Source organism: Ochotona curzoniae, unplaced genomic scaffold (genome assembly GCF_017591425.1).
Source record: "Ochotona curzoniae isolate NIBS_2020 unplaced genomic scaffold, NIBS_Ocur_1.0 scaffold_1037, whole genome shotgun sequence".
NCBI lineage: Eukaryota > Metazoa > Chordata > Mammalia > Lagomorpha > Ochotonidae > Ochotona > Ochotona curzoniae.
In genome coordinates, this window is record NW_024467083.1 from 5,626,709 (window position 1) to 5,654,210 (window position 27,502).

Genomic DNA, 27,502 nt, shown 5'->3' on the forward strand with positions numbered 1-27,502 from the left:
ACCAGCAGAACTGTGCAACCAGACACAGGTGTGTGTGTGTGTGTGTGTGTGTGTGTGTGTGTGTGTGTGTGTGCGCGCGCGTGTGTGTTTTCTGTTCCCATCAACTGTTGGCTTGAAGGCCTGGGACAAGGCCTGGGCTCCCTCAGCTCCCACAGTTTTGAAGATTAAAGATGTGCATCCATAATCTATACAGGGCACTGGTACAGTGCCTGGAACACAGTGAATGTTCACAACATCACTAACTGGGGCTGGCCTTAGGGTCCAGCGGATGAAGCTTTCACCTAAGAGACCGCTACCACCCACGAGCGCTGGTTGGAGTCCCAGTTACTCCACTTCTGATCCAGCTCCCCGTTAATGTGCCTGGGAAAGAAGGGGTGAGGGCTGGTCCAAGGCTTGGGCTCCTGCCACCCATGCTGAAGGCTAGGATGGAACTGCAGGCTCCTGCCTTCAGCCTGGCTCAGCCTTGGCCATTGTGGCTCTTTGAGGCCAGTCTCTCCTTCTGTGCCACTCTGCCTTTCCAATAAATACATAACTTTTAAAATAATCGATAACTGAGATGGTGGTGACAGAGCACAAGGAGAGTTTATAGCAGGGCAACGTGGTCCTTCCTGTGGCCCGGCCTCAGTGGTCTACATTCTGGCACAGCTGTATGATGTGGGCAAGCGACAGCATCTCTCTGCAAGTCCCTCACATCGTCTAGGGAGTGGGAGGATAATGCTACGCACAGAGCGGCTATAAAGACTTAAAGGGATAAAGTGTGAGCCACAACCATTACTGCTACTGTCACAGAGTTCACTTTTGCAGTCTGGTATGATGTGCTGCTGAAAATTTGCACTCATGGCAAATTTTTATGGCATAGCGAGGAGAGGGACAGTAGTGACAATCAGTTTTATAAACTTGACAATTTTCCCAGGACGTTCTATCATTGGATCACTGATACGCTTCCCTTAAGACTGCATCTTTGCTTTAAAAATATGTTTTTGCACAGAAACTCCATTTCCTGGAAGTGAGCCAATGGAAGTAATTACAGAGATGAACCTAGTAGTTACCCAACAGGTAGTCGGTCAGAGTGTGAGAAGTTCTCTAAGTGGCCAGTAAATTGTGGTGTATGTGTACAATGGACAGCAGCACACTGTGGACTGGTGTAAAAAGAATGCCTCCCAGCAGGTGAATACGCCCAGCATGTGTCACTAGGTGTAGGAGGCAAGTCACAGAACACACAGTGGCAGCCTGACAGCCTAACAGGACAACCAACATGGTGGCATAGCCAGCTAATTCACCTGCAAGCACCAGTATCCCGTATGGGTGTCAATTCATGTCCCGGCTGCTCCACTTCCAATCTAGCTCCCTGCCATGGCGTCAGAAAGCTAGTGGAGGATGGCTTAAGTCCTTGGACCCTACACCCATGAGGAAGACCTGGAGGAAGTTTTTATCTCCTAGCTTTGGATTTACTCAGCTCCAGCCATTGTGGTCATTTGGGGAGTGAACCGGGAGTGAAGATCTTTCCCTCTTTAGCTTTCCTTCCCTGTAATTCTGCTCTTCAAATAAAAAAAAAATAATTATCTTCAAAAATTATTATCTTCAATTATCTTCAAATAAAAAAAATTATCTTCAAATAAAAAAATTATTTTAAAAAAAAAACTCATATATATATGAGTTTGAAAGGATAAATACCAAAATGTTCCACATGGTGATTCCCAGGAGAGAGTTTCATTTTCTTTCTGCTCTCTAGCTTCCTATGGCCCATGTTAAACTCGGACAGAGTTAGAGCTGGTTTTTGGTTGTGCTGAGGAATCAGCTGTACTTTAAAACCAACGACCACAATTACAATAGCATGGCCTTCCCCCTTCCCAACCACCTGCTTCCCTGGGTGCTCTTCCAGGTTAACAACTGACTGACCCCAGACTACCACAGAAACGTGAGAAATGGTACAATTCCATTTTATAGTATTGACTAATAAATAAATATATATATATATGTTTGAATTCATGAAAATGTATAACATATATATATGACAAGCATCCACATGACAGTCCCACCGAGCCTGCTCTCTAGGGAGGAGGTGGTCCTGCTGGGCGGTGGTCCTGCACTTCCTCTGGAGTGCAGTGCTGCTGCCAGGAGGCGGCAGGCTGCCAACAGTAGGAGGCCACAGGCAGCCTGCCATGAGTTCAGTCATCTGAACCACAGCAGGAAAGGGTTGCTGCTTCAGGTTTGTGACTCCTGTGGCTGCTGCCTCCTGCTGGCCACAGGGCATTTCCTTCCTCTATTTACTGGGCATGCAGAAATGTTGGGTTCCTGACCCAAGGTCTCCATCTTCAGAGACTGGGCCAGTTAAGCCACTTTAAAGAACCTATTTGAGGCTACTCAGGGGCTTGCCCCCCACGTGGACCTCGGGAAGGACCATCATTCTGTCTGCCCTGAAAACAGCAGGTGCACCCTGGAAGGGCAGAGAGCAAGGTACCTGTCGGGGGATGCGGCCGTGGTACCAGGCATGGCTGCGCAGGTCCTCGCTGCTCAGCAGCAGCTCCTCCTCCAGCTCCTTCTTCAGCCTCTCGGGGGTCCTGTCCATGATGTGTCTGTCCTTGGAGAACTGCAACACAGAGTCAACAGAGACTTCGGTCAGCTGGGGCCAGGCCAGGCCAGGCATGCCTGCTGCAGTCGGCCGCCCGCCTGGCTGGCATACCACCGTGCTAATCAGCCTGGTGCATGCCCAGAGCCGTGCTCAGGTAGGGGAGTCTGGATAATGATTACAATTAGCTGCGACCTTTCCCTTCTTGGCTCAAAGGGGTAATAAAGTTTTCACTTGCACGTGGTGATTCTTGATAAGAAAGTCGACTCAGGTAAAAGCGAGTTGGAGAGGGAAAGAGAGAGGCAGAATGAACACACAGCAAAGCCAGGCTGCTTTCTTCCTGGGGGGCTTCTTCCTTCCCCTTGAGATTCGTTCTCACACAGAGCTGGGAAGGCTGGGGTTTCTGACCGGCCTTAGAACCTGGACCTCTGGGGTAGGAGGCCCAAAGTACACCGCTTGCGCTGCAGACAAAGGCTGTGAACTCTCTGCCAGTGTAAGTTCAAGTACAGGAACTGAGTTAGTCTTGAGAAACCTTTAGTCATCTGATGTCTCTTAAGTCTAGGAACACAACTTACACCTTATATCGGTTTTTAAAAAAATTTTGTTTTCTAATAATGTCCTTTGCATGACAGATTGGAAATGGAAACTCAGATCCCAACGAATCGGTCCTTCGCCTCAGACAGCTGCGCAATGGCTGGCTGGCTGGGCGCACTGCATGGCAGCCATGGCCAAGGGGTGCTGGCTCCAGAGGGAGTTCCAGGATCACACCCCCTTCACCAAGGGGCCTCCACCTGGACCCTTGCCCAGCTCTTCCCATCCTGCTGTCTGAGCGCCTTCAGGAGTCCCAGAGTTACTCCTCCTTACACCACTGGACACCTCAGCAAGGAAAAAGTCCTCGTTCCTGCTCAGTGAAGCACAGTACACTGGGCCTCGGTGGCTGACTCTGACCTCCAACTGACCTGCACGGGCTGGCCTTGGAGGGCACCCATGGAGGACAGTCAGAGGGACCAGCTTCAAGGTGGGATCCCAACTTCATCATTAAGTTGTCTTCCTCCTCACAGTTTGTTTAAAGGAGGCATGGGGGCGGGCTGGCCATGCTGCAATACCCCTGCTCACACAGACCATCAACAGCTTTGCATGGACCGGGAGAAGCCCCTTTCTTAGATTACTGGCAGCCCCTTTCCAGCTGGGCTTCTGGCATTCCTTCCATCTCTGCCTTTTACAGAGACAGGTGTCCACACGGGTTATTTCCCAAACAAAGCAAAGGCAACCACAATGCTGTTCAGGCTTGGGAGGTGTGCTGTGGAGGCTGCAGCCTCAGCTCCATCCTACAGGAAGCTATGGTGAAGGTAGACCAGAAGGCCCAAGAGAGACTGCATCATCAAGCCACCACATGGGCCCTGCACGGCTGGCCCAAGGGCTTCCAGCAGGGCACTTCAGAAAACCCATGGAAAATAGAATGCAAAGGGTAAACTTATTTTGGAGAAGCGCATGTTTTAAATTCACACAGATGGTGGCAGCAGCTGGGGGCAAGGGGAACTTAAAAAAGTTTAGGGAGGCCCAACACGATAGCCTAGTGGCTAAATCCTTGCCTTGCATCTGCTGGGACCCCATAATGGGTGTGGGTCTGTGTCCTGGCTGCTCTATTTCCCATCCAGCTCCCTGCTTGTAGCCTGGGAAAGCAGTCAAGGACGGCCCAAAGCCTTGGGACCCTGCACCCACATGGGAGACCTGAAGAGGTTCCAGGCTCTGGATTGGCTCAATTCTATCATTGCGGCCACTTGGGCCATAAGTCAGGGGATGGAAGATCTTTCTCTCTGTCTCTACTCCCTATAAATCTGCCTTTCAAATAAAAATACAATAAATCTTTAAAAAAATGTAGGAAGTGTGGCACTACAGAGTTAGCCTACTGCCTGCAACATGGACCTCCCCCACATGAGTGTTGGTTCAAGTCCCAGCAGCTCCATTCCCTGAGGTGCCTGGGAAGGCAGCGGGAAGTAACCCACGTTCTTGGGTTCCTGCCAAACACGGCGAGAGACCAGGCTTCCATCTGACTGACCCAGCTATTGTAGCCATTTGGTGAGCAAACCAGCACATGGAAACACACACACACACTCTCTCTCTCTCTCTCTCTCTCATCTTTCAAATAAATCATTTTTTTTTCAAATTTGTAGAAATGTATATTATGAAAAGACCATGCATGGGCCTTTCTTTGTTGGGTAGGAGGCCCCCAAAAAAACCTTGTTTTGAAATTCCTTTTTCTTCTGAACTCTCTCAAGGATTTTCACATGTAGTCCCCTTACTGATGCTTGTAATTTGGGGTGTTCCCTGCACAGGGAGCTGAGCAACAGCCAAGCTGGCTTTGTACCAGGAGTCCCAGCTTGGCCACCTCCAGCCTGAAGCCCTGCGCTGCACCCTAGGCTCACCTGGTGCCAGCGCTGAACAGCCACAGGAATCCTCAGAACCCTGGTTTTTCTTTTTCTTTTTTTTTTTTTTTAGATTTATTTATTTTTATTGAGAAGGTAAATATACAAAGAGGAAGAGATAGAAAAAGATCTGTCTGTTAGTTCACACCCCAAGTAGCCACAATGGCCAGAGCTGAGCCGATTCAAAGCCAGGAGCCAGGAACCTCCTCTGGGTTTTCCAAGAGGGTGCAGGGTCCCAAGGCTTTGACTGCTTTCCCAGGCCACAAGCAGGGAGCTGGGTGGAAAGTGGAGCAGTCAGGACATGAACTGGTGCCCATATGGGATCCCAGTGGATGCAAGGCAAGGATATAGCCACTGAGCCACTGTGCCGGACTCCAGATCCTCAGAATTCTTGCAGTTTTCCATCCATGTAGGAGACCTGGGTTAAGTTCTTGGTTCTAGTCCTGGGCAGCCCTTGTCTTCGTAAACACCAAAGAGAGAGAATTGAGAGGGCATTGACTGGACTGTGCACAGGCTCACTCACTTTTTCTCTTAATTAAAAAAAATATTTTGACGTTCCCAAGTAACTTGTGCCACAGGACCATCAGAAAACATGCCCTTCAGCTCCTGAGTGATGTGTGTACAGTTAGAAAGTTGTACAACTAATGGCCTTGTACTTTACAAAGAAAGGGGGGCGCAGGGAGGACATGAAGGAAGAGGAGAGGGGCAGTGAGCAAGCCCCTGCTGAGGCAGTCACAGGCCACACAGGGCCAGGAGCGCAGGCACCTCATGCTCTAAGGGCAGCTATTGGCAGGAAGGAAATTGTTAGAGGGGTGGGTGACTTCTAGAATCTTCAGTGAACCATTTTAGACATATGCGTGTGTTAATGCAATTTTTATTGTTTCTCCCCATGGCCTGTGTTTTACGAGGCTCTAATCCTGCTGACCATGCTATAGATAAGTGCTTTGATGGGAGTGGGGGGTGACCACACAGGAAGTTTTCGGTGAACTGTATCCATTTATATCTGAGAGCGCTGTGATGGATGGCCGTGTGCCTCAGGGATCAGAAATGAGCTTCCTGCTCCCTAGGACTGGTCACCACATTAATATCTGTGACACTGGACAGAATGCCACTGGATCCCCCCACCCCCCCCCACACACACACCCTACCTGGGCTTGAGCAACCTGTCAACTCTTGGGTGGAGCAGCCCTTTCTGTTGCCACATGAGAGGACAGCACATTCTTCTATGCGCTACAACCATTTTGCCCATGGCCTAGCCAAGTTTTCAGGCCCAGTCTGCAGAGCCAATTCCAGAAACAAAGTATTCACGCGCACCATCATGACATGTAGTGGCCCAAAACTAAGCATAAAAGAAAACGGCGGAAAGCAGCCAGCCCCAGCCTCCCCCCAAGTCAACTCCTGGGAATGACAAGAGGAACGAGCAGTCCACTCAGATCCCAGGTCTCCTCCAGGAAGCCCGCCTCATGTCTGTCTCTAGAGATGTCTTCTGGTCTTGGAGTGCCTGGACCAGCTGGCCTCAATCCCATGCAGTCCCTGTGTTGGCCGGGGTCAGCAGGCGTTGATGACACCCAGAACAAAGGGTGCTGCTGTACTCTCTGAGGAGGTTTATACTGACTCTAAATGCAGCACCCAAACCCCCTGGAACTGCATGTTCACCAACCAGCAGTGCAAGAGACCATGAGCAAGCCCAGGAACAGCTAAGTCACACACAAATGCTGTTGGCATTGACGGAGGCCACACTACAAGAACATGCCTCCACCCAAGGTCAGGTTCTCCATTTGTCCCTGATGCCAGTCTCATTTCTGGAAGGCAGGTCTGAGTTCACCTTTTCCCAGCTTCCCAACTGGAGGGGAAGGATGTGACAGGCAGGGCAGGTGTGCGTTCCTGTGGACTCAATGCAGGCACTGACCACCCTGAGCTCTCCCCGCGGCAGCTGCGGGCTCCACCTCCAGAGGAAGAGAAGCTGCTCAACTTTGGCTCAGGGGTAGAATTCTGCCCCCGGCTCTAAGCCACTTCATTCCAGGAACCAAATCAGCTTACAAGCACCAGAAGACGAAACACAGGCAAGACACGGCTTTTTTTCAAAGCTGGCCTGAAACAGACCCACAGATATTTTCTGGAAGCAGAACTCTGCTGGCACAGGATGGGCGGCAGAAAGAGATGCCATGCCCTTCATTTAAACAATTAAGGACATCTTGGTGTACAGTGTGTTAAGCTGCTGCCTGAGTTCCTGGCATCCTATATTAGAGCTCAAAATCCCAGCTGCTCCAATTCTTTTTTTTTTTTTTTTTTTTAAGATTTATTTATTTTTATTGGAAAGGCGGATATACCAAGGAGGAGAGACAGGGCGGAAGATCTTCCGTCCGATGATTCACTCCCCAAGTGACCTCAATGGCCAGTACTGTGCCGATCCGAAGCCAGGAGCCAGGAGCTCTTCCAGGTCTCCCACATGGGTGCAGGGTCCCAAAGCTTTGAGCTGTCCTCGACTGCTTTCCCAGGCCACAAGCAGGGAGCTGGATGGGAAGTGGAGCTGGATGGGAAGTGAAGCTGCTGGGATTAGAACCGGCGCCAATATGGGATCCCAGCGTGCGCAAGGCAAGGACTTTAACCACTACGCTATCACACCAGGCCTCCAGTTGTTCCCATTCTGATCCAGCTCCCTGCTAATGTGTCTGGGAAAGCAGCTGAAGATGGACTCTGCCACCCACATGGAGACCCAGATGGCGCTCTTGGTCCCTGACTTTGGTCTGGCCCACCCTTGGCCTTTGCAGCCATTTAAGGAATAAATCAGTGGATGGGATATTTCTCTCACTCTGTAACTCTCTGCATTTCAAGTAAAATAAAATAAACCTTTAAAAAAATAGCCAGCAAGAAAAGGAGGGAAAGGAGATAGGGGGAGGGGTAGTAACTGCTCAGTCACAATCACCTACTCACACAGTTCAACTTTTAAAATTTTATCTTAATCCCCAAAAAAAAACAAACAAAACAAATTTATCTTAATCCCATCAGAAGCACTGGGATCTGAGCCATAGAAAAACTGAATACCAGGGCAGATGTGACCCTGAAAGTTAGAAAAATGTCAAAAAAAAAAAAAAAACAGAAAAGAAAAAAAAAGAAAGATGAAGAAAAAATTCCTGCAATATTACTATAATCTATCTGAATCCAGTTGAACTTTTTTCTCATTGCTGGCATTTTAATAACTTTAATGTCAGGGCCCGGAGGCATGGCCTAGTGGCTAAAGTCCTCGCCTTGAATGCTCCAGGATCCCATATGGGCACCGGTTCTAATTCCAGCAGCTCCACTTCCCATCCAGCTCCCTGCTTGTGGCCGGGGAAAGCAGTCTAGTACAGCCCAAAGCCTTGGGACCCTGCACCCGTGTGAGAGACCTGGAAGAGTTTCCTAGTTCCCAGCTTTGGATCGGCACAGTGCTGGCCATTGAGGTCACTTGGGGAGTGAATCATTGGACGGAAGATCTTCCTCTCTGTCTCTCCTCCTATCTAACTTTGTAATAAAATAAAAATAAATCTTTTAAAAAAATAACTTTGATGTCAACAGATGTCACACTTGGTGTTTCAGAGTAATGCAAACCAGCTTCCTCCATCCACAGGCTATGGAGCCACCGACCAGCTCGCAGAGGCAAGAAAACAAGGGTACGATGGGTTAGTATCGGTAAAGCACTCAGCACGCAGGTATGCAGCCCTGGTGACTGGCATCATGGCACCCCATCAGCATGGCCCCAATCCAGTCCCCCCACAAAAGCAGCAGCAGATTGCAGGCCCATGTCGCAGGGTGGGGGTGGCAGTTCAGGGAGAGTGGCTGGGTTGTCTTGAGTGCCTACACACTTCTCCAGTCCTCTGCAGGACACTCGCCGCCTTCCTGGCCACCCAAGCCCCTTCACACAGCCAGGACTGGTCCCAGCTTGCCGGGTGCCAACCTGCAAACTCATGGCATCCCGTGGATCTGGGAGGAACTGCTTTGCAGCCACACAGGCCCTGGCAAGTCCATACTTGGCAGGCTATGCATCCCAGTCAGGAAATGCAGGGGAGAGCACGCTGCAGGGAGGCGCGGTGCCAGCTCTACAGACGTGCTGGGCACCCTGAGGAACTGGGAAGCTTGCATCCCATCAGCTCCTGAAGCAATTAAAACCCTTGCAGCCTGGGGGGACTGGGGGCGGGGGGGACTCTCTGTGGGTGCAGAGGCTGCAATGCCAATCAGGCTGCACAATGGACCCTGCTGGACGACAGGGGTGAGAAGCAAGGTGCTGCCAGAACCCCCAGGGGCAGCTGCCACTTCCACTGTAGTGGCCAAACAGCATGGCGCCTACATTAGGATTTATGCTGATTTTTATCCCTGCCTGTAAGAAAAGATTCTCAATTCCCACAGGATGTTTAATGGTACCATTCACCAGGAAAGACAATGGCCCTGGGGTCCCAGGAAGTGGCAAAGAAAGGCGAAGTGGCAAATGTGCCACATGACGACCTGGCAGCAACATGGGAGCCAGGGAGGAAAAGCTTGGTCCCCCATCTCCCAAAAGAGCTCAGTTCAGAGCCTCCTACCTTGGGATCGCAGCACCCCAATCCCGACCCAGAGCTCAGCAGCCCCTGTGAGTGGCACCACCTCCCTGCCCTGTGATTTCCTCCTGTGTTGGAAAGAGCAAAAGTCACTGTGTCCCCAGCAAGGCTGTGGGACCAGCTTTAGGGCAGTGGGAGAGTGGAGGGGCTGGCAAATCAGGGGTGACTCCAGAGGATAAATCCTAGGGAGAAAGTCAGGGAAGGTGTGTGGAGCATGTTGGAGCTGAGATGGAGCAGCTGGACATGGCTATGTGGAGGCTGTGGCTGCGAGAAGCAGGTGCAAGGTACAACAGGTATGTGAGGTGCACACACGCACACACATATAACTCAGAGCTATGCTCTCTCCGCATCCCCCTCCCAAGAGCTCCAGCTTCACCTCAAGTGTTCACAGCCCCCCTGCCAGCCACTGCCATTAATCCCAAGATGACACTGGAAGAAGGCACTCCGACTCTGGCGGTGTTTTACGTCCATGTTTCCTGCCAGGTGGGTCAGAAGCCAAGCTGAGAGAATGAGAACCGCAGACCAAGAGAAACAAGAGGTGGAAGGTGTCCTGGCAGGTGCGGGCATGTCCCCAAGCTCCTGCTGATGCTGTCTGCGACAGATGCCCCTGTGACCCAAGCTAGTGTGAGCTACATCCCTGTCACTCATGACCAGAGCAGGAAGGCAAGAAGAAACAGAGAGCGTGGAATGGGAGGCTGACAGATTTAACCTCCACATTCCAGACAACCAGTCACTGAACAGCTCTGCCAGAAGCCAACAGGTGTGAGAAGGTACATTGGTGTGGCTGTGGTGAGTAGAGCAGGCACGATGGGTCCGGGGCTGGAGGCGCATGGCCAGTTCAGAGTCCTGAAACGTGCTGATGATGCCCAAAGCTCCGTCTACAGACCTTAGGGGTGGAACCCATGGGGCTATTTCCTAGAATCCATGTGAGAGCTCGTGTGAAAACAGACTGAACATGCCTCTCTGTAAAGTCTGCTTCTCTCCCGTGTCCTAGCCCCCATATCTCCTCTGCCTTCATCACCCAAACTGGAACCCTCCAAGTTGACTTGCTGATGGAACCAATTTCTGATCTGAGCTCTTGCCAATCCCCATGTGATTCCCCACTCATACGACTGTTGTTCTGATCTTAAACTTGTGCAGAGACCTCCCAATAATTCCTGACTTCCTGTCCCACTAGTCCCCACACCTGCCACTTAGATTCCCACCAGGCTGATTGAATCACCTCAGGCTCAAGGACTTAAGTTTCAGGGTGCCCTGGGCTTGGCCCAGCATGAATTCCAACGTCTTTTGAAGCCTCCCACACACAGAAATGAGGGGGGGCTTCTCCTACCTAGTTTCCCCTTCGCCAGGGGTCAGGACTGGTCTTAGGGGTTGGCAGGATACAGACCATGCCCCCCATCCTGCCTGGTCCTCCCAGGTCCCTGAGATGTGAACACATCCCTTGTAGTCCCGGTGAACAGCACCATGGCCCTCCTCCTACAGTGAACCCGCACACAGCCCAGGATCCAGCTCTACTCTGCCAAGAGACCCAGACCCCCTCAGGACTGTACACACACCAACAGGAGTTGGTGGGCTCCCAGAGGAAACTGTCAGAGGACTGTACGTGGGGCAGATGGTGAGGGTGACTCAGGAAGTCTATCCATCTATAGAGTTGGGGCATTAAAATGTTCAGGATTTGGGTCTATAGGCTACTGAGAGCTAAGGAAATACGAGATGTGTCCTCAAGGGTTTCTGATCACCTACAGAGAAAGCTCAGAGCTTCATCTGCTCCAGGCTAACCTGCTAATATGTCCTGATGCCAAGGGTCCCAATTGCAGGGACCTACCACAGCCCCCTGAATATAACTGTCCCTTCCACCCTGCTTCCACACCTCCACCATATGAGTCGGCAGACACAGAAACCCACACGGAGGCGCCGCATGTACACAGTGGCTGGATCCCAAGTTAGGGACTGAGGGTACTCAGACAAGAAAGGTGGAGACCTTGAAAGCCAAACCAAGATAGTCTGACTTTATCTCAGGGGGTGCAGACCCCACTAAAGGTGGGGTGCAATGAAGGTTCAGGCCTGCTGGGCACATCCTCTTTGAGGGCACACACTAAGCCTCAGCATGCTGGCCCCAGCTAGCTGTCAGAGACAACTGGGGAGCAGAGCAGTGGATGGGAGATCTTTGTGCCTTACCAATCGCTAAAATTAAAAAACTGTTGAAGTTGTACAAAATCCATCAGGAAGTTTTAGAGAAACCAGGCTTTGACAATTTCATTTTAATGGAATCAAGAAAAAGCCTCTATATTAGGTACAAGGTTGCTTATTACAATTCAAAGTCCACAGCTCCTCATGGTTTAAATGGCATGGAATAGTTCCATCCATGCAGGAGAAAGCTGACCATCTGTAAGACGACACATTTTCCTGTGATGGCGGTGTCTCAATACAGGCAGAACATCATCCCCAGCCTGAATCCATGATGCTTGAACATTCCAGAACATTTGAGTGCTGATGTGACTCAAGCAGAGAGTTCTGCATCTGACTAATGGGGATGGGTCACAGGAGAAACTCCGCGACACTGAAGCTCTTGAACATAATTATCTTTGGGCTGAGTGGATGGTTGTACAGGAGATATAAATGAACTTCAGGTCTCCCAGGTATTTTATTATGCATATGCAAATAATCCCCAAACACCAGTGGCTCTGAGCATTTTGGGTAAGGGCTACTGAACCTGCATTAGCAGGTGCAGGTAGTTAGCTCTAGGGGGCTCCCAAAGGCCAAAGTTCACAGGTGACAGAGCTGCTGGGAGAGAGCCAGGAGGTTTGGTGTTTTAACACAAGACAGCATTCCTGGCAGATAGATTATAGATGCTTCAGGACCAGGCACACTCAGTAGTGGGTGAATTCTTTGCTTTTGTTTTTTTTTTAAGATTTTTATTTTTTATTTTTATTGGAAAGGTGGATATACAGAGAGGAAGATCTTCCGTCTGATGATTCACTCCCCAAGTGAGCGCAACGGCCGATGCTATGCTGATCCAAAGCCAGGAGCCTCTTCCAGGTCTCCCACGCGGGTGCAGGGTCCCAAAGCTTTGGGCTGTCCTCGACTGCTTTCCCGGGCCACAGGCAGGGAGCTGGATGGGAAGCGGGGCTGCCGGGATTAGAACCGGCGCCCATATGGGATCCTGGGGCATGTAAGGCCTTAACCACTGCGCCACCGCGCCGGGCCCAGAATTCTTTGTTAAATTGTAAAACTGGAAAAGATTTTCTGGCTATTTATTCATTCTATGATTATGGCTGGCTATTAGTTTGGAATAAAGAAAAAGAAGAAAGGAACGTGTGTGCATGAAAAAAAAGGGGGTGCCAGCACAGACCAGCGGAAGGGAGGGGAGGAGGGAGGCAGGGAGGCGAGAGGTAGGGAGGAGGGAGGTGGGGAGGAGGGAGGCGGGGAGGAGGGAGGTGGGCAGGGAAGGGTGGGTTACTGAGCTGTCCTCAGAGGCAGGAGCGTTGGGCACAGCACCCGGAATGCTAGCAGGGCTCACACACAAAAGCTCCCTTTCTTCAGCCTTGGAAGGGCTTATTAGATTAAGTGGGACGTCAACAACAGTCTAGCTCTCTTATCAGGTCATACCAAATAACTCCACAGGTCAAAGAGGTTTTCAGAAATCTCTTTTCAGAAAGTTTGATCAAAAACACAACTGCGAGCGGGCCTGGAATTCTGGGTCATTGAGTACACACACTTGGTCTCATTTCTAAGCAAAGCCCCCCACAGTTACAGACTCAGGGTGGGAAGCCCTGTGGAAGTGTGCCATGAGCTACACCAGGCAGTCCATGTTAGGCCAAATGGGTCAAAAGATCCCTGCAGCTCCACGGAACCCCACAGGCAAGACCTGCAGGGAGCATCACCACTGTCCCTAAGCGAGGGTAAAGGTGTGAAGACACTGAGCTCCCCTTCCAAGGGCATGATGGGTAACAACCATCTACAAGCCCCACTCTGCTGGCTGCCGCCTTTGGGATCAGCTCAAAAGAAAATCCACCCCAAAACGAAGTTCTTTGGAGAACTTAGAAGCTCAGATCCTTTGAATACCTGCCTTGTGCTGAGGTTCAAGCAGTTGCCAAGTTTACAACCAAAGTCCATAAAGAACTTCCAAAGACCCCGTAGGTTTTTTTTTTTTTTTTTTTTTTTTTTTTACAATTCAGGACCTAATAGATTGATCAAGAGCTCCAAGAGTGAGTGAATTTCCAAGTATTTCTGCCACTCTTGACCTTGCCTGCAGCCACTTGAAAGTCGGTCACCTTTTGTACAAGCCTTTAGATGTTTTCATCTGAAGGAGAACAGAAAGAACAGGAATGGTATTTGTGGCAACTGCAACCCTGAAGTCTTGTAATGAAGCGATTAGCATATTAGCCCTGTTTCACCTTTTCCTGACACTAAGGCTTTTTGCCTTACATACAAATTATTTTTATTATAATTCAAATGACATTTTATTCACCAATTCTACTTTTCCCACTGGGATGTTAATAGTTTCTTATGCTAATAACTGGGACAAAAGCCAAAACTGACAAAAAGGATTAAGTTTAAAAGAACAAATTTAAATTTGATCTCTCCTGTTTGGTAAATAAAACCCAATGGGCATGCACAGGTGCACAGGCAACCTGGGCCTTTTGGCCTGACCTCACCTGGTGGGTAGCTGGTCAGTGGTCTGGACATGGGCAGTGCAGTGGTATTGCCTCCAAGGAGGCAGCTGCCCAGACAGGGCCATCAGGGCTGCATGCATTGACTGCAGCAGCTGCCCGTAGATGTTAACACGGTGTCTGGTGGCAAGAGCAATGCCTCTTCTTCTGTTTCTTCTTTCATTTCATATACATATGTATGTATATATATATATACACACACACATATATAAGCATTTACATTAGTTTCTGTTTTTTAAAGATTTATTTCTTTTCATTGGAAAAGCAGATTTCAAGAAAGAAAGACAGAAAGGTCTTTCATCTGCTGGTTCACTCCCCAAGAGACTGCAGGAGCTGGTGCTAAGCCTAGCTGAAGCCAGGAGTCAGGAGCATCTTCCGGGTCTCCCATGCAGGTTCAGGGTCCCAAGACTTTGGGCCATCCTTGACTGCTTTCCCAGGCCACAAGCAGGGAGCTGGCTGGGAAGTGGAACAGCTGGGATACAAACCAGCTCCTGGCACATGTGAGGCGAGGACTTTAGCCACTAGACTACTATGCCAGGCTCTGCATTAATTTCTTGAAGCTTTTAAAAAGAGATTTATTTTATTTTTACTGGAAAGGCAGATCAAATTTAGAGAGAGAAGAAGAGACAAAAATCTTCCATCCACTGGTTCACTCCCCAAGTGAACAGCTGGAGCCAGGAGCCAAGAATCTCTTCTAGGTCTCCCATGCGGGTTCAGGGTCTGAAGGCTTTGAGCCATCCTCCACTGCTTTCCCAGGTCACAAGCAGGGAGCTGGATGGAAGTGGAACATCCGGGACACTAACTGCCACCATATGGGATCCTGGCACTTGCAAGATGAGGATTTAACCACCGAGCCATTGTACCGAGCCTTCTAATTCATAACCTCCATGCCAGCAGAAGGCCTGCAGCCTGTCCCCATGGCTTCTCCTGACCATGTTGGGTCTCCTGACCAGAGAAGATGCTTGCCTCCCTTGTGCCCTTAGCCTTTGGCCTGTGCCTTCATACTCTACCATTAAATCTCTGATGGCCTCCTTCTTGGGCAGCTTCCTCACTCACACACATAACCCACCCCAGTTTCCACAGTTCTGCAGACACAACCATGGCACTGGTTTTCACACATGAGTCTAACAGTCATGGGCACACCATGTTTCCAGTTAAACCCAGGAACCCAGGTGCTCACTGGCCCAACCCATCTTCCTGGGAGATCTTTGGGAGATGCTGAAGTGACAGAAGCATGCCATGCCTGTTGGCAGAGGATAGCCAGCCACAAATGACCCGTGTTACTGCTGAATCTTCAGTACCTGCCACCTGACCTGAGCTCAGTGAGGGTTTCTCGACCCTTCTGAGATAGGGGCCAGGATCAGTAGCCAAGCGATTCTGTAAAAACCTCAGCACGTTTCAGCAAGCTGAAACCCTTCAACTGATGTTTTAATATCTAATATGCAAATATCTAAGTGCCTTGAAGAGATAGAAATTTTTCTCTTCCAAATCCTAGAAAGGCTCTCATCTTCAGCAAGGAACCTGTAGATGGGTTTTGGTGCCATTTTTCCACTTTATAACTAGACCTGGTTGATTTATCACACTGTAGAACAGATTCCCACTCCACTGCCATTAACAACTGAATTGCAATTTGCTGTTAAATTAAGATGCTGTGTTTTCTCCTGGATCTGAGTTTCCTTTTGCACAGATGAAGGATGCTACAAGGGCCATCAGAGCCTAGTACAGACAGGAGAAATACCATCAAAAGCCCCTCAAGAGCCCAAATGCAAGAGATTGCATGTGCTTCATTTTCAAACCTGATCAAACTCTTATCAAGAGAAGCCCAGAAATCATGAATAGGAAACAGGACGAGCCTCTCAGCGGAATTTCCCATGAAGATTTTGCTCTCTGTGTGTGCAAACTAAAAAGACTCATTTAATGTTAATTTGTGTAGATTGGGAGTCATAAGGTACAGCACCCTTCAAGCAGGCAGCGGAAACTTAATCCTGCATGCCAAACTAATTACATCAGAGTCCTCCTGATGGGCACTCACGGCTCGCTTTGATGTTAAGCTGCCATTACCTCTTATCCCACCATCCTCTGGGCTGATTCTTCTCACACTCCTACCCTGGCAGGATCAGGCGGCTACTGCTTTGAAATCTCCGTTTTATTCTGAGGGAATACCCAAGGATTGAAGCTTACTTCTCATAGAAGGAGAGTGATTTTTCTCTGCAAGCAGCAGGAGGAATTTTGGGCTCCCAAGGGGGCAGCACCCCAGCATCCACAAACGGGGCCTCTCTCCTGCGTCTAGTCCTACGGCGTGATGGAGACATCACCACCACAGACTGTCACCCCTGCTCCGCCCCTCCCCTCCTTTGGTCCTGAGTCTCAGGATCTTGACAAAGCGTTATCTGCCTCCGAGCCACTTAACCTTCAGCTGGGAGGAGGAGGTCTCAGCTTTCACTGTTAGAAACAAAAAAGAGGTTACCAGTAGCCTACTAGTTGAACATTCACTCTGCTCAAAGCCCCCAAGCGATAAGGGGAGGAACTTCCTAAGGACTGAACTTAGAGGATGTTTTCTGGAGCAGTCGGCAGAGATTACAGATGCACTGCACTGCGACTGCATCCAGTGGGAAATCGGATGTGGCCAGCCAGGGAAGAGGACTGGCCACGCCCCCGAGCCGCACTTATATTGTTTACAGGGCCACCTCGACGACTGGAGCATGTAAGCCACTCTGCTCCCCAGGTGATTTCTGATAATGAGTCTCGCTCTCTCAGAGGGTGGCACATGGGTTAAACTGAACAATGCGAGTGCAATATTAACCACTGAATCTGGCAGCAAGATTACACTAATAAATGTGCAATGTTAATATCTACAGAGAAAGAAAAACAGACAGCCCTTGCTACAGCACACTCTAATGGAAGGCTCTGAAGACCCACTGGCCAGAGTTCAGAAAGCAAGAAGATCCAAGCCAGCAACCTTGACCAGTAATACAGCATCTTAATGGAAACTACAATTAATTCACTGAGAATGTCTAGGCAGGCCTTTACTCCCCACTGCTTGGGAAGCCCACATTCTGTACCAGGGTCGCCTAGGTTTGAGTCTCAGGTCCTCTCCCATTTCCACTTTTCTACTAATGTGTATCTTGGCAAGTGATGGCTCAAGACTCCACCTACACAGGGAACCCAGATTGAGCTCCAGGATCCTGCCTTCAGCCTGGCCCAGTCCTGGCCATCACAGATGTTTGAAGTGTGAGCCAGTGGAGAGAAATAAATAAAGGGCCCGGCGCAGTGGTCTAGCAGCTAAAGTCCTCGCCTTGCACCTGCCAGGATCCTATGTCGTTGCTGGTTCTAATACCGGCAGTCCCACTTCCCATCCAGCTCCCTACCTGTGGCCTGGGAGGGCAGTTGAGGATGGTCCAAAGCCTTGGGATCCTGCACGCACATGGGAGACTTGAATGAAATTCCCGGCTCCTGGCTTCAGACTGGCACAGCTCAGGCTGTTGAGGTCACTAGGGGAGTGAATCATCAGACAGAAGATCTTCCTCTCTGTCTCTCCTCCTCTCTGTATATCTGACTTTGCAATAATAAAAAAATAAATCTTAAAAACAAAAAAGAAAAAGAAAGTAAATAGAATAGTGATGTCATAAAATCAAAATCAACTTCATTCTAATTCAATCCTTTAAAAAAAACCCATCTTTAATGAAACAGATAATACTGAGGCAACAAAATATTTCACAACCAAAACAACCTAGGAGATACAGTTGGAAGGGAAAATAAACTATGCCAAAACATAGAGGAAAAGCCCAAGATTCAGAGAGCCTTCTGGGAACAGGGGTTGAGGAATAAGCGTCTTTTAAAGTATCCCTCTCCTAAGCAGTAGCTTAAATAACAAGGGTCTCAGAATGCCGCATGGAAACAAATGGCATCACGTGCCAGCCCAGAAGTACACAGAGGGTTGAAGTCAAATAAATGACTCATCACAAGATGGGTTTTGGCTCAAAATCAGTCCCAGTCATTGTCAAAATATAAGTCGAAGGTCACTCTGGAGGCAAAGTTCCCTAAGAGGAGCCCTGAGTGCTTGACATTCACACCTCTCATGAAGACAAACACCACACTGGCTGTCACGGGCAGACACAGAACTAGGGATGGGACTTAGGGAAGCAAGAGACTCCACACAGTCACAAACGCACACACTTTCCTGAGAAAAGTACGAATAGCAAGTGAGACTACTTACATCTCACAAGAGAAAACATGACATGTACGTGATTTGCTCGGATTTATAAAACTAGGGATTGACTGAAAATTAGGATTCAAGTATCCCAAAGTGTATAAAAAACTGGGAATGGTTAGCTTGTACAAAATAAAAAAAGACCTAAGGGTAACTTGAGGGCTATGCTAAAATATCTGAAGGCCTGGGCTATTATTATCTCCTAGATGATGGGTCAAATATTCTTGGTTCAATTCCCTGGAAAAACAAATCCAGAATCACTTCTATCTTATTTTAGGTCTCCATTTATATCAGCTGAGGACCTCAAAGAAGACATGCTCACCATCTAGACTAGCACACCCATTTTTAAAATTTTCTTTTTTTAAGATTTATTTATTTTTATTGGAAAGGCAGATTTACAAAGGAGAGACAGGGCCTGGCATGGTAGCTCAGTGGCTAACGTCCTCACCTTGCATGTGCTGGGATCCCATATGAGTGCCAGTGCTAATCCCGGAGGCCCCACTTCCCATCCAGCACCCTGCTTGTAGCCTGGGAAAGCAGTTGAGGACAGCCCAAACCCTTGTAGGAGACCTGGAAAAGGTTCCTGGCTTTGGATTGGTGCAGCTCTGGCCATTGTGGTCACTTGGGGAGTGAATCATCGGACGGAAGATCTTCTTTTCTGTCTCTTCCTCTTTGCATATCTGACTTTGACATTAAATAAATAAATAAATAAATCTTTAAAAAACAAAAGAGAGACAGAGAAAAAAAAATCTTCCATTTGCTAGTTCACTCCCCAAATCGCCACAATGCCCAGAGTTGAGTTAATCTGAAACCAGGAGCTTCCTCTGGGTCTTCCACGTGGGTGCAGGGACCCAAGGCTTTGGGCTGTCCTTGAATGCTTTTCCAGGCCACAAGCAGGGAGCTGGATGGAAAGTGGAGCAGCTGGGACACAAACTGGCATCCATATAGGATCTAGCTCTGACAAGGAAAGGACGAACCAACTGAGCCATTGCACTGGGCCCTAACATGCCCAATAAACTGCAAAGCAAGGCAGGGTGTATGGGTACATAGATTTTGACATAGATGAGAAGATTCCTTGAAGCCATTAGACTTTGCAAATTCAGAAATGTATTCCATAAGGAATATACTTCCATCTCTAGAAACATCAAAAGAAGGATTATGACCTCCTGTAAAGATTTAAGAGGATGATTATGGGAAAGCTACTATGGGATTCTGAGCAAGAACTGATGAGGCTTGGATTAATGTGGCACCGATAGATAGAAAGGAATAGGCAAATGAGACAGATAATTTAGTAGGTGACATCACTGGACCTGGCCATGTAAGAGACTGCCAATGATGGAAGACAATAGAGGAAGACAATGATCAAGAAGGAAGACATGGAAGCATTTTCATAAACTAGGCAGCAAGTGCTGGTAAAAAGAGACAGGAAGTCCCTGACTAGTGGAGAGGTCAATGGAGAGGAATCCTTGGGGAAGTGGCAGCTGTAGGCACAGGCAACTGGAACAGCTTGGGTCAGGGAGACACATACTTCATCCTCGGCAGGTGGAGGAGGGAAGCAAGGATGGTGGATACATTTGTGGCTGTGAGGTCAGTGGTTGATATGGGAAAGATCTGGCCTGCTGGCCCCAACCGCCACAGTGGAGTTAAGCTACAGGACCTTACAATAAATGTTTTCAATCACCTGACTCAAAGAGAAGGTAGAGAAGTGAGCAAGGATTTCCTGATGGGAGACTGCAAGGCTGGAGATATAGCCATGTGTGAGCAGGGACCCTGCCTACACTCCCAAACTCGCCCTACACATTGAGACCTTGTCCCAAGCCCTCACCTCACTCCCCACTGCCCCTGGTAGAAAGCCCCTCTTTTCACAGCACACAGGCCCCACGTGTTCTGTTTCCCAATCTACTAAGGGAGGGGAGGCTGGGGCAGGGAGGGGAGGCTGGGACAGGGAGGGGTGGGGTGGGGGGCATGTGCTGCTGCCTTCCAGGCCTCCTGCTGGGCCATCTCCTCTGGAGGCAGAGTGATGCACTTCTCCCCAGTCCTCACAAGTCATGCACTCTTCCTGCTGCTGCACCTGCCACAACAGGGACAGAGCTACTTCTGCGTATGCTCCTCAGCAGGTATGCCGGAATGAGGGCAACAAGTGGGCATAACCAGGTGACTTGTGCGAGAGGCTTGTCGATGGTTCCTCCAGTCATGTGCTACTGAGAACCCAGGCTCCAAACCTGTCAGTCCTTTGCATAGGACCATCGGACCGCTCTTAGAAAAGCCCAAATCTCCACCCTCAAGTATCAGCATCCCACATGGGCTCCAGTTCATGTTCTAACTGCTCCACTTCCATCCTGCTCCCTGCTTGTGGCCGGGGAAGGCAACAGATGGTAGCCCAAGTGCCCTGCACCCACATGGAGACCTGGAAGAAGTCCCTAGCTCCTGGCTTCATATTGGCTCAGTTCTGGCTGTTGCAGCCATTTGGAGAGTGAACCAGCAAATGGAAGATCTCTCTCGCTTCATGCGTCTTTTTCTCTCTCTCCCTCCCTCCCTCCCTCCCTCCCTCTCCTTCTCTTTGTAAGTCCCTGTGTTCTGCTGCCTCTCCTCTCACACCTGTTGCTGCTGGGACCTCCAGGCTCTGAGGTCACCAGTCCTTTAGCATCCTCCCCAGCCCATGGCGTGCTCCACATTCCCACAGCCCTGCAGGTGCTGAGTCCACTGACAGAATTTTCCCAGGATCCTAGCCCCAGCACTGCTTCCCACTTAGGCCCCTCCAACAAAAACAAGTCCTGGGCTAAGCTCCAAGCTCTGGGATCTGCGGGTAAGAGGATGCGGGGACACAGCCTCTATCCAGCATGTCTTTCCCCTGATGTGGAGACCAGACCCCAGCAACTCCCAGATGGACAATGGAATGCATTTATGAGCTCTTAAAAAAAAATGTTGTGGCTTTTTTTTTTCTTCCCAGCAAGCTCAGAAGATAAGTGAGCAATTAGCAGCCGGCAGGGCTGGTCATGTGGGGAGGCCTTTCCTGCCATGTGCAGTCATGCTGAGGGTGTATGTGCCACACTGTCCGCACCACGATGTCTTGCCAGCACCTGTGCTGTCAGTGACAGAGGATGGGCCTCAGGGAAACCTGCAGGACTGTCACTCTGCCACACACACCCCACCAACCAAAGGTGGCTTCCAATGAAACCATGTTCCAGGAACTCCACCCATGCTCAAGCCCTTGGGCTATAACGTGGGTTCAGAAGCGCTCCGGTACTTTGGAGAAGGGAAACAGATGAAAGTCAAAGGTGAACTCTCACACACGCAGGGTAACTTACTTATCTCCCTGCCCCTCCCCATCCTGCCTGTGCCAGGTACACGCCCCGAGTGGACCCCACAGCACCTGCAGAAACAACACCAACAAATCACAGATAGAGCATAGCTATTTATTTATTTATAAACAGCAAAATTACAGTAAAAGGCCAGGTAAGGAGAGAGAGAGAAACCTTTTATCTACTGATTCATTTCCCAAACAGTCACAATGGCCAGAGTTGGGCTGGTCCAAAGCAAGGACACAGGAACTTCTTCCGGGTCTTCCACATGGATGCAGGTACTCATGGACATAGGCCATTTCCACTGCTTTCCCAGTGCATGAGCAGGGAGCTGGATTGGAACTGGAGCAGCCAGGACATGACCCAGTGCTCACATACGATACCCGTATCACAGGCAGAAGATTAACATGTTACACCACTACATGGGCTCCAAATCATGTTTTCTTTCAGTCAGTCCACACATACCTATAGAATGTCCATCCCACATCGTGGCAAATCGCCCCAGCTGGGCCAAGCATTCTTCCTGTACAGAGACTAGCACCTAGTAAAAGCCAGGCAAGTACAAGGCACCACAACTGACAGCAGAGGATGCAACCAGGACTCAAGTTCATGTGCACCTCTACCCCAAACATTTCTGAGTTCCTGGAGAGGGGCTTGATGTGGGTCATTTCTGACTCCTAGGCTTTGAGCCGCAACTCCTCCATGGCTTTTCCGACTGTGTCAGCTGCTTGACCTCTCTGTGAATAGTCTCTTCTGAGAAGACCTGGTTCTTAGTGCTTCTGTTGATGTCAGTGTCCTTTAAAAATTATATTTACATCTTTGGTCCACTCGCCAATTGCCTGCAATAAGCCCCACGCTGGGACCCAGGCCTGGAGCTGGGAACTCTTTCTTATGTCTGCCATGTGGGTGGCAGGACCCCAATGACATAAGCCATCACCACTGCGTCACAGGGCTTGCGCTAGCAGGAAGCTGGACTCAAGAGCAGAGCCACGAGTCCCATCTAGGCACTATGACAGGGCACAAGAGCATTTTAACTGGCAGCTTAACCCCCAAGCCAAATGCCTACCCCAGGGCCAGCAGCTGAGCTGTCTGAACTATTGGGGTCTTCTACTGCCCTCATGAGAATGTGTTCCCAAACTAACCTCCCTTCATCTACCCTCGTACTGGAGTTGCCAAAAGGGGGGAAATTGTAAGAGTTATCCATTCTACAAAATCAGCCTTTCATCTTCCCTGAAATCATTCCTAAAAATGGAGTCTACAATGCCCTCCCAAGTCACTGCAAAATAAAGTATTCACATACATCATCCCATCTTGCCTCCGATTTTAAAAATCATAGACATTTACTGATATACTCATTTATTCAAAAGGCAGTGACAAAAAGAGATGAAGATCTTCCATCTACTGACTCATTCCCTAATGGCTACAATGACCCAGGCTGGGCCACATGGGTGGCAGGTTGGGTGTTACTTGCTCCATCCTCTGCTGCCCTTTCAGGTGCATTAGCAGGGAGATGGATGGGAAGTGGAGCAGCCAGGACTCAAATGGCACTCAGCTACCAAATGCCAGCGACTCGGGTGGTAACTGTGCTACCCACACCAGCTCCTAGATTCCAGCTCTCTTAATCTTGGTATAGTAAAACGAATGCAGGGCTTGCACTGAGTAAACCTGATGTGTGGTCCTGGTGTCCCAGGAGATGATGCTGAGCAGGTTGTTCCTCTGAGTCTTGATTTGTGACCTGAGGAACGACTCACAGGGCTTATTCTGAGATCTGATTGACAAGACATGGAAGAACTCAGACACTGCTGCTTTGGGTCCTTGGGAAGTGAGCACCCTGCCCCAGGTGCCACCTCCCAAGCCCACTCCACTTCTTAGTGTGCTTAGGCCTGCTTGGAAGGGGCTACATGTGATACTCAGGGACACTGGGACTGCAGAGCACAGATCTAGGGTGCCTTCCCTGCAAGCTTCTTCCCATTGCACAAAACGCAATTGTGGTATATTCTTTCTTTATTCTTGATCCAGCAACCTTGCCTACTGTGAAGCCCTTTGGGATGGCCAGGCTTTGCCCTCTGAGGGACAGGCATGGACGCATGGGTCTGAGGCTTCTCTGCATTTCAGGTCTCCTGTTCAATTCCTTCTGGCGCTTTTTTTATACATCTCCGTACAAGACTCTTTCGTACATCCTCGATTCCGCATGACCTTTGCAAACAAGATCTTCTTCCCTGTGAGCACCAGTGTGAGTGGTCTCCCACGTAAAGAAAGAACTTTTACATTTTTAGTGTTCTTCTCATACCACAACACTATTAATAACATCCTACTTTCTCCAGAGATGCTATGGATTAGACCAAATGGAAAGTTTCCATGGCTACCACGGGGTTATTTTTGGTATGAGAAATGCACGCCAAGAGAAGCAGCATATGTGGTCAAGAACTAGAGGCTGATTTCCGCTCAGCTATTAGGCAATCAATCCCAATTTAATTTTGAAGCTCTAATTGCAACGGAAACTAATTAGGAGCAGCACGACCCGAGACCCCCCTAATTAGAGTGGGAGTCAATAAAGCAATGTAGCATTGTCACCCAGGCGAAAGCAGCCGGATGAGAGGTTACGGACACTGATTCGCCTTCCCTGGTAACCTGGCTAAGCAAAACCCAAGAGGAAACTCATTTCCAGGGTGCAGGGCAGGAGCCCTGAGATGAGACTAAAGGCTCTGGCTTCCGGTGAGCGAGCAGGCTGGGGAACCGGGGCAATAAACACTTCTACCAGCCAGGGGTGGCAGAAGGCTGGGGTGACAGGGTGGGTATTTCCACCTATGGTCAACTGCCTCGCATGGGGGAATCTGAAGAACAACTGCTCAGAGCTGACCTGACTATTCAGGGACCCATTCTGGGGGGTCATAGCTGCAGTCCCATGGGGCTTCCAGGCAAACCTCACCCACCACCCAGCCCCAGATATGTACGGGCCAGTTTCTCACACACCAATGCTGATTCGCACAATACTGAATTAGCAGGAGCTAGCGGCTGGCAGGCTTTCCATCAGAGAGTACCGTGGCTGATCCCTGAAGTGCACAGCTCCCTGGGGGTGGCCCGCCCACTCTATCTTTGACAGCTTTCAAATACTGTTGTTAAAGGCATGACTTCATCGGCCCTGGGCTGGAACGATCCATATTTAGGCCAAAAACCGCAAGGTCCTCAGATCACCGCCCTCCCTCCCCCGAGGCCCCAGGAGAGTTAGGGAGCTCAGAAGTCAAGGTGGAGACACTTGGGACCTCCCTCACATTCCCTGACAAAGGAACCAGTGAACCCCCACTGCTTGGGCAATGAGCCGCTCCCAACACTGGATCGCACCTGAGCAGCTCACACAGCGCATGTGTGTGTCTCCACTGAGGCACCCTCCTCCCACAAACAGGTGCATTTTCCAGAGGGTTTAAAGAGGCATTGCTGAGAAGGAAACTGCAGGGCAGGGAAGGCGTGCAGCCGCCTTTTCCCAAGCAGAGGCCAGGTCAGACCTTTGGGAGAAGGAAGAATTCCTTGACAAGTTCCAGACTCTGGCTTCCCAGGGACAAGGCAGCCCATGGGTATGAGGTGGGGGTGGAAGAGTCCCAGAATTTTCCGAAGCAAACACAACTCCGAGCTCCGCAAAAGCCTATGTTAACTAACTCTTTACGCATCCCTGGCAGACACCACAGAACTTAGGCCCCACCTTGAATTAGCTGAACAAAGTTTTCAGAGTCTGTTGCCAGCCTACTAATGTTTTACACACAGCCCCTGGCACTGTGTCTCTTGTAACAAAGGTGAAGATGTGAACGCTAAAGAAAACCCAGGTTGACCTGGGAAGCATTCTGCAAGCCAACCACGATACTCAATGGAGATACCTTGTACTTCTGTACATTCTAGACATTATACATATACACACGCAACGCACCTGCAGGCTGGGCGGAGAAAGGGGTGTGGCCGCCTCCCACCCATCACGAACCAGGGAAGAGAAGACACGAGGGAGACAGAAAAGAAGAAAAATTGCTCTGTCCCACTGAGTTACTTTGGTTCCAGGAGCTGGGTCCCCTTTGTTGCCGGATTGCTCCCAGACGAGGCAGGCCACAAGGAGCTCTCCAAGATCCATTCATCAAGGAAAGGTCCCCCTCTGCGTTGGCAGCCAGTAGGCTGCCTTGAGCTTTAGTGCCCCTTAGAAAACTCACACTCTTAGGGTCCAGACAGGAATTACAGAGCAGCCCCCTCTCCAAGCCACACCTACCTTGACTCCCATCAGAGACTTGCGGTGATAGAAGCAGCACAGGGCTGCGGAGAGGGCGTGGAACGCGTTGCATTCCTTAGGCATCTTTCAGACTTCTGTCCCCCAGCAGGGACCACACACTCTCCTTGGGGTCCAGAGAAAAGGGAGCTTCGGGCTGTTCGTGCCCTGGTGGCCCTGGTCCTGCCGGCAGCTGCACACACTGTTCTTGCCCGCACTCTGTGGCCTGGGGGAGTGAGTCGGCTGCTTCTCCCAGGCGGGTCTGGGACTTTTCCCCACCCCACTGCTGCCGCTGCCGCCCGCCACCGCTAAAGCCAATACGATCCACTCGCTCAATTCTGGCAGGCTGATGTCCAGCCTGCCCTGCACACAGTGCCAGAAACTCTCATGTGACCAGCCCTGCTTTCTGATGAAATCCTCAGAGTAGGCCCTGGGCTTGGGCTGTTTCCGCAGTTTAGAGACCCAGCTGAAGTCTTCCGGGCCCCTAGGCAGCCTTCCCTGGGGAGAAGGGGGTTGACCTACACCACAGGCAGTCTGCTCCTGGGGGCGTTGTCTGCACTTAAGAGTTTAAGCAAGCAGGGCAAATCCTACAAATCACACCACCCCGCTTTATGACTAAGGGAGACAAGAGGCGGGCTCCCGGGAGCAATCCCAGAACCCTGGACAGGAGACTTGCCCCCTCCCTCCCTTGCCCACCTCCAGAGCTGTTTGTTTTTCATTAGGGATGCTCCCTGGCAGCCAGGTTGCAGTTGATAAATGCTGGCACAGCCTTCCTGATTGGCAAAGCGATACTGCCTTTTGGTGTTTCATTAGCAAGTCTGTTGGCAAACACTCTGGGCAAACACGCGTGCGCTCCCCACCACCTGGCCATCTAGCCGTGCAGCCTGTGAGGGCATAGGGGCTGGGTAGCCCCTGTGGCCCCAACTGTTGGTCCAGCTCCTCTCCTTCACTTTCATTGCCCATTCCCACTTTGAATATCCACCTGCACCCAGCACAGCACAGTACACTAATTGCCCCACCCCTGCCCCCTTCACACCTATAGGGTAAGGCCTTTCCTTTTTGGTGTCCAGTTACAGGGGATGCTCAACATGATTTTTTTTTTTTTTTTTTAATCAAAGCCAGCTTTTCGGCTTGCAGCTCTTTCTCTCTACTGGCTCTAAATGTTGACTTGCGGTGGCTCTGACAGGCAGTGTCCTAAAGTTTTCTGAGTCTTCATGCAGGCAGGGACTTGTAAGGAGGAAGACATGGACCCATTTAGCCCGGAAAGAAACACCACCACGTGAGGCATCCAAGAAGTATTAGAAATAGCCAACGAGATTAGTGTTAAACCCTCAGGGGGCCTGGCCTTGGGACCAGGTCACATCTGCCCATGAAATAGGCAACTGTTTTGTGGCAGCCACTGTACTTGAAAGAGGGGTGTGGACCTCATGGCCAACTAGCAGCAGCAGCTCAGTATGGATAGGATGGGGCAGGTCTGAGGAGAGGGCTTCTGGGGTCTGTCTCTGCCA

The 27,502-nt window shown here is 50.0% G+C and overlaps 1 protein-coding gene across 2 annotated transcripts in view; it reads right to left on the reverse strand.

The window, feature by feature from the left end:
• BCAR3 (BCAR3 adaptor protein, NSP family member) overlaps nt 1-27,502 on the reverse strand; it is a 110,290-nt gene that overhangs the window by 19,540 nt on the left and 63,248 nt on the right. The window contains exons 1-2 of one of the 2 annotated variants that reach the window (XM_040998840.1): nt 25,998-26,087; nt 2,462-2,590 (exon numbers count right to left, since the gene is read on the reverse strand). In XM_040998840.1, the coding sequence (XP_040854774.1) occupies nt 2,462-2,590; nt 25,998-26,081 (213 nt within the window). In that variant the 5' untranslated portion in view covers nt 26,082-26,087. Of the gene's footprint in view, nt 1-2,461; nt 2,591-25,997; nt 26,088-27,502 lie in introns of those variants that run through there. The other variant, XM_040998839.1, reaches the window with a different exon arrangement.